At 32.9% G+C, this 9,765-nt stretch overlaps 1 protein-coding gene across 1 annotated transcript in view; it reads left to right on the forward strand.

The window, feature by feature from the left end:
• The window catches only part of HSPA4L (heat shock protein family A (Hsp70) member 4 like), a 46,284-nt gene that overhangs the window by 30,576 nt on the left and 5,943 nt on the right, over positions 1 to 9,765 (forward strand). The window contains exons 15-18 of the mRNA XM_039879575.1: positions 2,122 to 2,247; positions 2,514 to 2,621; positions 4,285 to 4,404; positions 7,472 to 7,633. Of these exons, the coding sequence (XP_039735509.1) occupies positions 2,122 to 2,247; positions 2,514 to 2,621; positions 4,285 to 4,404; positions 7,472 to 7,633 (516 nt within the window). The remainder of the gene's footprint in view (positions 1 to 2,121; positions 2,248 to 2,513; positions 2,622 to 4,284; positions 4,405 to 7,471; positions 7,634 to 9,765) is intronic.

Below are 9,765 nucleotides of genomic sequence, written 5' to 3' on the forward strand. Positions count from 1 at the left end.
ATCTTAGTTACATGAAAACATGGAATGTCTCCATTATACAGACCATTCCAAAAGTAATGATTCTTACCTCCTTTTATTCTGCCTTTACCAGTAACACCCAGCAGACATCATATGAGGATTAGCAGCTCTCGTTTTCTAATGTGTTGTCTTTGAAGATTGACTCTCTTCAAAATGCTTTCTGATTTACATTTCATAATACTTTTTTAAAAATCTGTTGTCATTATCTTGAAAATTTCTTTACATGTCTAAATGTTTAATTTTAGTCTCTTGAAAAGAGTTTTGTTTCTTTACCAATAGATATGTAAGAAGTAATTTATTTTTATTTTTAAAATAGACATTTAAATGGTAGTTCCTAATTTCTACAGGCTTGGCTAGCATTAAAGGTCAGTTTTGTTTGAAGTGCCCTAATATTCTCCCTTCTGCTGCACATTAGTCTAGGAATTTCTTCAAGAGATTTTGCTTTACAGTGCTTGTTCTTTTTGTACCTACCTATACCACTATCATTAATTATTAAAGGCTGCATTTTATGTGAAGCAGCCATTCCTGGAGACCCTGAATAATTCAGAATTTGTATGTTTGTAGACTAATTTACCCAAAGGAATGAATTGTGGGGAAGTGCACCTATGGCACATTGTGGGTATAAAATATTTCTTAAATTTTTAAGTGTCTCACTATTTTAAATTCACAAATGTCAGTGCATTGCAGTCTTGTGTTTAAAATACTGTTTTTGTTAAGTGAAAATTTTGTTCTTTATTACAGTCCTCATATTTCTTTGCTTTTGATTACAACAATAATAATACTTGCTAACATCTTTAAATACTTTGATGTCTTCAAAACAACCCTGCAGTGTATAGTTACTGCTAGACATTTACATTTTGCAGATGAGAAAACAGGAACAGGTAGACTAAACCACCCAAGCTCAGAGAGTAATCTTCAGTTTGGATCAAGGTAGTCTGTCTCCAAAGCTCAAGATCACAACCACTATATTATATTCCCTCCCAGGGCTAATATTTTTTCAGCACCAGTTATGTGCCAGATACTGCACTAAATATTTTATGTGAATTATGTTAATTTTATTAACAGCTCTGTGAACTAGACAAAAGTGTGCTCTAATTTAGGATAAGAAAACTGAAGTTGAGAGGGTCGGTGACTCTTCTGAGACCTCAAAGCTAGTAAATGGGTAATCTAGGATTTGAACCCAAGTATGCACAATGATATAGTCTGTGTGGGTTTTTTAAAATAGCTTTATTGAGATACAATTCACATGCCATACAATCCACCCATTTAAAATGTGCAATTCAATGGATTTTGGTACAATACATTATTGAAATTTTTTGATTGTGGCAAAATATATATAACAAATTTTGTATTTTGACCATTTTTAAGTGTACAGTGATTCAGTGCATTAGTTATATTCACAGTGTTGTGCAACCATCACCCCATCTCCAAAACATTTCATCACCTGAAACAAAATCTGTAACCATTAAGTAATAATTCACCATTCCTCCCTTGCCCCAACTCCTACCAAACGCTAATCCACTTTCTGTCTTTATGAATTTGCCTATTTTAGATAACTCATAAATGCAATCATATATTTGTCCTTTTGTGTCTGATTTATTGTACTTACTAAAATGTTTTCAAGGTTTATCTGTGTTGTATATCAGTACTTACTCCTTTTTATAGTAGAATAATATTCCATCATGTATATGTACATTTTATTTATCCATTCATCTGTTAATGGACAATTGAGTTGTTTCCACCTTTTGGCTATTATGCATAATGCTGCAGTGAACGTTCACATATAGATATCAGTTTTGAGTTCCTGCTTTCATTTCCTTTGGTTGTATACCTAGTAGTGAAATTGTTGGCTCATATTATAATTTTCTGTTTAGCTTTCTGAGGAACCACCAAACTGTTTTCTGTCACAGCTACAGTATTTTACATTCCCAGAAACAGTGTTACAAGGGTTTTGTATTCTCCACATCCTCACCAACACGTATTTTTATTTCTTTGATTTAGTCATTCTAGTAGGTAGAAGTGGTCTTTCATTGTGGTTTTGGTTTGTATTTTCCTAATTCCCTAATATTCTTAATGGCAGCTAATCTGAAACTTTTTGAATAGGGGAAGATGATAATGCAAGATAAGTTAGAGAAAGAAAGAAATGATGCTAAGAATGCTGTTGAAGAATATGTATATGATTTTAGAGACAAGCTGGGGACTCTCTATGAAAAATTCATCACTCAAGAAGTAAGTCTAAATTTTATAATTTTTTTTTAGACCTATTGTAAATAAATATATTAACTGTGTTATTGTCAGTCTTCTTGAGCATATTTAGAAATGGTTCTTGGTTATTTTTCCAGAATGTAGAAGTTAGTGAAGGGCATGTTTATGAATAAAAAGTCAGAAAAATATGAAATTTAATATTTTATACTTGAAAACATTGTGTCCTTCCTTGATGACTTTTATTTCTAAGAAGAACATTTTTAATCAGTTTCTCTTTAACATATATCTAGGACTTCAGTAAACTGTCTGCAATATTGGAAGACACAGAAAATTGGCTTTATGAAGAAGGAGAGGACCAACCTAAACAAATTTATGTGGATAAGCTTCAAGAGCTAAAGGTAAAATTTTAAAAAGTTCATGTTAGTGTTAAATCGAACATTAAGTTTTCCTAAAAATTACGGATTAAGAGCACAGTGTACTTTTAAAATAAATATGTAAGAAATTACTCAGGCACATAGATACGTGAAATAAGAAATGTTGTTACTTTAACAAGCTATATATTTCTGAGCTGCCATTAGAAGTCATTTGTCAACCTGACCCCTTCTTATCCATCAGAGTAGTCACCTTTCTGCTTCTCTCCCCCTTCACTGTTCTGACTTTGAGAAGTTATACACTGTCCTTTTGTATTTTCACATTGCAACTGATGGAGACATCCTGCCAGTGAAGAACTTCAAAAATAGCACCCCTGCTCTTGAATGAATAAAGAGACATGGCCACCAGGTCCCCTTTTTCTAGGTCAATGCTATGATTTTAAGAAAAAACACTATTACTCCTTTCCTCCTGCTTGTTCCCCAACTCTCCCCAACCCTGAAAAGGAAAAGTTTGATTAGAAATTCGGATTAGAAAGATGACAGGAAATTTTAGTCTTTCATTTTTGTGGATCATAGCAGTGCTTTAATGTGCACATGAATTACCTGGGGTTCTCAGTGAAATGCAGATTATGATTCAATATATCAAAGTGGGCTCATGATTCTACAGTTCTAACAAGCTTTCAAGAAATTCTGATGCCACTGGCCCTGAATCATTCTTTGAATAACAAGGGAATACATAGGTGCTAAGTGATGACATTAATGATTTCTAGAGTATGGGAAAGGTGGGATGCAAAAGAGGTTACTTAAAACCAAAATAAGTTAATATCTTGCAATAATTACTTTGATGCCGATAAACTACTTTCAAAGGGAATAATTAGAAAACCTAAGCTTATGATAGGACTGCTGAGTTTTATCATATTTTATCTTCTTGCTGTTTTACTCCCCATCCCCCTAAGAGAATTATATATCTGGGGACATAGGAACTTCCAGGCAGCTGAAGCCAGTAGAAATAACTAGAAAAGCCCAGAAGTACCCAAAATGTATTATTTTGCCTCAAGTTTGTAAGTAACCATAAAAATGAATGTTATAGAAGTTTTCATACACTTTATTTTTTTTGAGATGGCTTTTAGAAATTAAAAATGCAGCATTTTCTCCCCTTTCAAAAACATTTACAATAAAAAATATGACGTAAATAGACTAAAGGCAATATGTTATCCTGGAACAGAAAAAGATGAAGTCCAAATTAAGTCTGGAATTCAGCTCATAGTAATGCACCAGTGTTAGATTCTTCACTGACAAATGTACCACAGTGGTGTGGCGTTAACAAGAGAAAAGCGATGAGAGCTGCTTAGCTCTCTATTATTTCCGTTGTAACTTCTGAAAATCTAACATTATTCTAAAGTAAGCTGATTTTTATTTAAGTATGTAAAGAATTTGAAAGAAAATATTCATTCTTCTAATGCATCTCCCTTCTCAGAGTTATAGAGGCTGTTTTATCATTAAGAAATTCCCCATTGCAGACACCTAGGGTAAGAGGTCAAGGTTCTTATTTTTAAAACACTACACTCATAATACAGTATACATTTTAATCTAATGAATAAACTTACTAAACATAATATTCAGTATCTTCTGTTAAGTTTTATTCTGTTAATAACTTTTTCTTTAAAAAAAAAATTTCTTGTGTTAACAGAAATATGGCCAGCCTATTCAGATCAGATATATGGAACATGAAGAGAGACCAAAGGCTTTAAACGACTTGGGAAAAAAGATCCAACTTGTCATGAAAGTGATAGAAGCATACAGAAACAAGGTATTGGATTGGTAAAGCCAGCTGATGATGGTGGCATGTGTGCAGTACATGGCCAGCATGGGGTAGATCTAAAAGTTCTCAGCTGCAAAGCTACAGCAGTTGTTGCTACCAAGTTGCAGAGACATTATGTGCCAAACTTGATACTTATTTTTTTATTGAAGAATTATTAGTAAAGGATACTAATGCATTTAAAATACAGTACAAGTATGGCTTTAGTATTTTTAAGCTCCCTAAAACCACATTTTAAATTAATCCAGTGATCAAATCCATTGTTTCTTCTTAGGGATTTCATTATTAATACAGTGAAAAAGAGGTTTTCTTGGACCTGTTTCATTACAGGCCTCTCTCTGAGACTGGACTCTGCTAGCATTTATTTTGTCTTTTGGCCTTTTTTTTTCATTTGGTTTCTCTTTGTCTTCTAGTCCATTAGTCATTTGTAATCCTCTATACACATTATTCTTTTATATACGTACACAAATCTGTTACTACTCTTGACCTTGCCACCGATTTTAAGCCTCATATATTTAGTTTGAGGCTTAAATAATATAAATAAAATATAATATCTCTATTGGCTAAAACCACAAGATCTGACAAAATTAATCTTATCATTTTTCCCTCTAAACCGAGGTTAGATGACATTTTCTTTAAGTGAACAAATAATAAATGTAAGGTTTTTAGGCCTTATCTCTATCCAACTATTCAACTGCATTGTAGTGCAAAAGCAACCATATATGATACATAAATAAATGAGCATAGCTGTGTTCCAAAGTGATTTTATTAAAAAACGCAGGTGGCAGGTTGGTTTTGGCCGGCATGACAAGTTTGCTACTTTAAACATTTACTGTAATTCTCTACTTTTTATCAGTGCCATTAAATTAAATTTAAATTGCAGTTAAAACTGCATCAGTGGGCAGGAGAGGCTAGTACCAGAAAGATTCAAGCAGAGTATCATAATAATAGCTTATGTTGATCAAGCACTTAGTGCTATTTTAAGCACTTTCACCTGGATTGTCTCACTTTATTCTCACAAGGATATGCAAGAAAACTGCAATGTTTTAGCAACTTGTCAAGAGTTACACAGGTAGAAAATAGTGGGGTCAAGATTAAAACCTAAGCACTCCAAAGTTAACATACGAGTTCTTACCTATAGTGTTTTTACTACACCATGTGGAAAGAGGTTACTTATTTTAGAAAAAGATTTGTGAATTTTATAAAATAAGATTGCAATCCAGGCCACCTAGAACAATCCAGGTACTGATTGCGAATGTGCTTGCCAATGCCAGTGTCCAAATTGTCCATACAAATAGAATATAAAGCTAATGGAAAGGTAAGAAGGAACAAGTAAACAAATGAAAACAACAAGACTATTTCAAATTTGGCGTTGGAGATTCCCATACAATTACTATGCCACAGTGTACCCAGGCTTTAGCAGTCTTCTTGAATGTCCAGGTTTAAGATATTGTCCAAAACAAGGTGAGATTTGTGTTCAAGGATTTTGAGTTTTTATTGTGCACCAGGCTCCTTTCAAGATGCGAGAACTACAGCATCAAACAAAACATGGAACCTGTTTCTAATATGTTTTGGTGGGGAAAGGTAAATAATAAGTTACTGTAAAGTCCGATGGTGATAAACGGCATGGAAAAAGTAAGGGACTGCCAGAGGTGGAGATGTGTCAGAATGGCAGACTAATAAGATGACATATATGTGAGGGGAGAACTGAAAGAGGTTAGGGCTCAAGAAGAAAAGTTCTAGTAAAAGTGAATAGCAGTTCCACTGTTTTAAGCCACACTGGCTTCCTTGCTGTTCCTTCAACACATTCTCCCTCGAGGCTTTTGGAACTGCTATTATTCTGAGAATAGAAATTCATTGGAAGTTTTTGAGCATAGAAGTAATGTGATTTGATTTATTTTTAAAGGCTCTGGAAGCAGAGAGACTAGTGAAGGCATTATTAAAATAATATAAGAAAGAAATGATGAGATGTTTAAACCCAGATAGTGGAGAGGGGGAGAAGTGGTTGGATTTTTGCTACATGTATTTTGAAGGCAGAGCAAATAAGATTTGCTGATACTTTTTATGTTAATATAAGAAAGAGGAGTTCAAATGACTCCAAGTATTTTGGTCAGAAGGATGAAATTGCCATTTACTGAGATAGAGAAAACTGGGGGGTGGTAATCAGGTGTTTGAAATATAGGCAGTCATCTCAGACTTTACAAATAGAAATTCACTTTGGAAGCTGGATATAGTTGGGATTTCAGGGAAGAGGTTCGAGGCTAGACATTTTTTTAGAGCATGTAGATGGAGGGATGAATGGGGAATAACTGAAGGAAGTGATCCATGAAGTTGGGAGAAATTCAAGAAAATGTGGGGACCCAGGAGTCAATGATGATGGATGCATAATTTGTAAACAGATAAGCAGAAAGAAGAGTTGAGTAGCTGACGAAGCTTTATGGTTTTGAAAAATGGCATCACCACCATCCTCTCATTTCTTTGGCTCTGGAGTATTTCATTCTCTTTTCCTTTATTTTCCTTGTCCAATCTATAATCAGGAGATCCTTTTTTCATATGTTACATTGCCATTTCTTTCTGGTTATGTGGTTAACAGTCTAAACCATGGCTTCTTAGATTGTCTTCTATGTGTGGCAGCTGCATTTCTCTTTCTCAGATGGTTTTCATATGTAATTCTCTTTATCAACTTATCATATTGTTTTGTTGTATATTCAGAATTTTCTGTCTAGTTTGCTATATGCTTGCTTCCCGTATTTCTCTTTATTCTCTAATAAATTCAATTCCATGTAGCTTCTTTCTTGTCTAAGTACCTGTCCCTTGAATATTCACCACTAGTCATTCTTTTCCAAACCTGACTACTTCAGAAAGCCTTTCCTTTTAAGCACCCACACTAATTTTTTTCCTTTCTCCCAGTCTTTTCAGTTCTATGTAATTTGTATGTGGCTTCTTCATGTGAGTATATGCGAGGTATATATTCTATAAGAATCTAAATCATTTAAGTAGAAATTATTAATAAATTGTTACTGAAAAATCTGTTACATTAAGATTTTTTTTTTAATAGGATGAAAAATATGATCATTTGGATCCTGCCGAAATGGAAAAAGTTGAAAAGTATATCAGTGAAGCCATGAGTTGGTTGAACAGTAAGATGAACGCACAGAACAAACTAAGTCTCACTCAAGATCCTGTGGTGAAAGTTTCAGAAATAGTTACAAAGTCAAAGGTAAGAAACCATAAAATTCTCCTTTTAATGGGTTCAAGCACCAAAATTTTTTAGTGGAAGCCATACTTTGAGAAATAATCAACTTGCAAAAGAACTTAGCAAAACAAATTTAGGGCTAATTTTTTTTTTATTTTGAAAAAATAAGATTCTAAGTGGGACATCTCTGTTCCTTGATTTAGTCAACATACACATGGCTGTTTTGTAAATTTTAAGTGTAATGCAGAATGAAAGAAAGCAATGTGACAACTTTTGACAGTCAAATGTTAGACTTGGAAAGATTTCCAAGTCTCAAGTCTGCATTGTAAAACCTTGGCAGTATAGGCCTGTCTTTGATGTAATTACATGGTAAAATCTTATTTCTGAGCTAAACTTTCCAGTCTAAAAAACATTACTAATGAAAATATCAAACTCATAGAAAACATGAAAAACATGGGGACAAACTTTTTAATAAAGATCAGCATCTAAGTAGAAAAATGAGTAAAAATTTTGGAAAGTAGTTGACAAAAGAAATACATGTTCAATAAAAATATGAAAAGGTGTTCATCCTCATCACTAATCTACAAAATGCAAATCTCTTCTTTCACTCATCCGATTTGGTTGTATATTTGTTTGCATTTATAATCTTTGCCATAGTTGTCAAGGATGGGAAGAAATTTATTACAACTTTTCTGGGACATTGTATCAGAATATGTATAGAAACTTAAAATGATTAGACTCTTCAATTCAGAAATCATATTTCTAGGAATGCATTCTAAATTGATCCTTGTACGGGTATATGTAGATTAAATAATTGTTTTTAACTGCAAAAAATCAGAAACAACCTAAATACCTATAAGTAAGCAGCTAAATGAATAAATTGATACATCAATAGAATACACTGTAGCCATTAAATATATTTTAGATGTCGATATATCTATTTAAAGATGTATACAATGTATTGAGTGAAAAAAAGAAACATCACAGAATCTAAAGCTCTCTCACTATAAATTACCCATGCACATTGATTTATATACCTATATAGATATGCCTGGACATACATGTAGAAGGATCTTTACCAAAATGTTAATACCTGTAGGAGATGGAATTTCAGGTGATTTTTTTTAAATCTAGTTCAGTATGTTTTTCGGTATTTAGGTATTTAGCCTTTTTAAAATAGAAAACAGGTATTTCTTCAATAGAGCACTAAAAGTATTTTCCTTTTGAGAAAGTTTTACAAAACTGTAATAATTAGCTGATTTCAAAAAGTAAAGTTAGTATGTATATATAATTTCACTTACTAAAATTGTTTTCATGTAAATGTTGAGAAATATCAGTTAACTAAATAGATGTTGATATAATGCTCCTAACAGCATTAGGCATAATTTAAAGGAATGAATTAAAAATTATCCCCAACACTAATTCAAAAAAATATATGCATCCCTGTGTTCATTGAAGCATTATTTACAATAGCCAAGATACCTAAGCAGCCTAAGAGTCCATTGATAGATGAATGGATAAATAAGATGTGGTATATATACACTGTGGAATACTCCTCAGCCATAAAAAAAGAATGCAAATTGCTATTTGTGACACTGATGGACTTAGAAGGTATTATGCTAAGTGAAATAAGGCAGAGAAAGACAAATACCATATGATTTCAATAGGGTGGAATATGAAACAAATGAACAAATAAGAACAGAAACAAACTCATAGATGCAGAAAACAAACTGATGGCTTCCAGAGGGGAGGGGGGTACAGGGATGGGTGCAAAAGGTGAAGGGGGATATAAGAGGTCCAAACTTCCAGTTATAAAATAAGTCATGGGGATGTAATGTACAGCATAGAGAAGATACTCAATGATATCATGATAACTTTGTACGGTGACAGATGGTTAACAGACTTATTGTGGTGATCACATCATAAGGTATATAAATGTCAGATCAATATGATGTACACCTGAAACTAATATAATATTGTATGTCAACTATGAGTAAAAAATGAACTTTTAAAATATATTTTAAAATTAAAAATTATTCCTGCCTAAGTAAACTATATTTTGAATTGTGAAGAACCAATTTTTAGGAAGATTAGATACAAAAAGTATTGTTAAAGATTGAATAGTTTCCTGTCACCACTTACATGCACTAGCCTAA

The sequence above is a fragment of the Pteropus medius genome, unplaced genomic scaffold (genome assembly GCF_902729225.1).
Source record: "Pteropus medius unplaced genomic scaffold, Ma_sr-lr_union100, whole genome shotgun sequence".
Taxonomy (NCBI): domain Eukaryota; kingdom Metazoa; phylum Chordata; class Mammalia; order Chiroptera; family Pteropodidae; genus Pteropus; species Pteropus medius.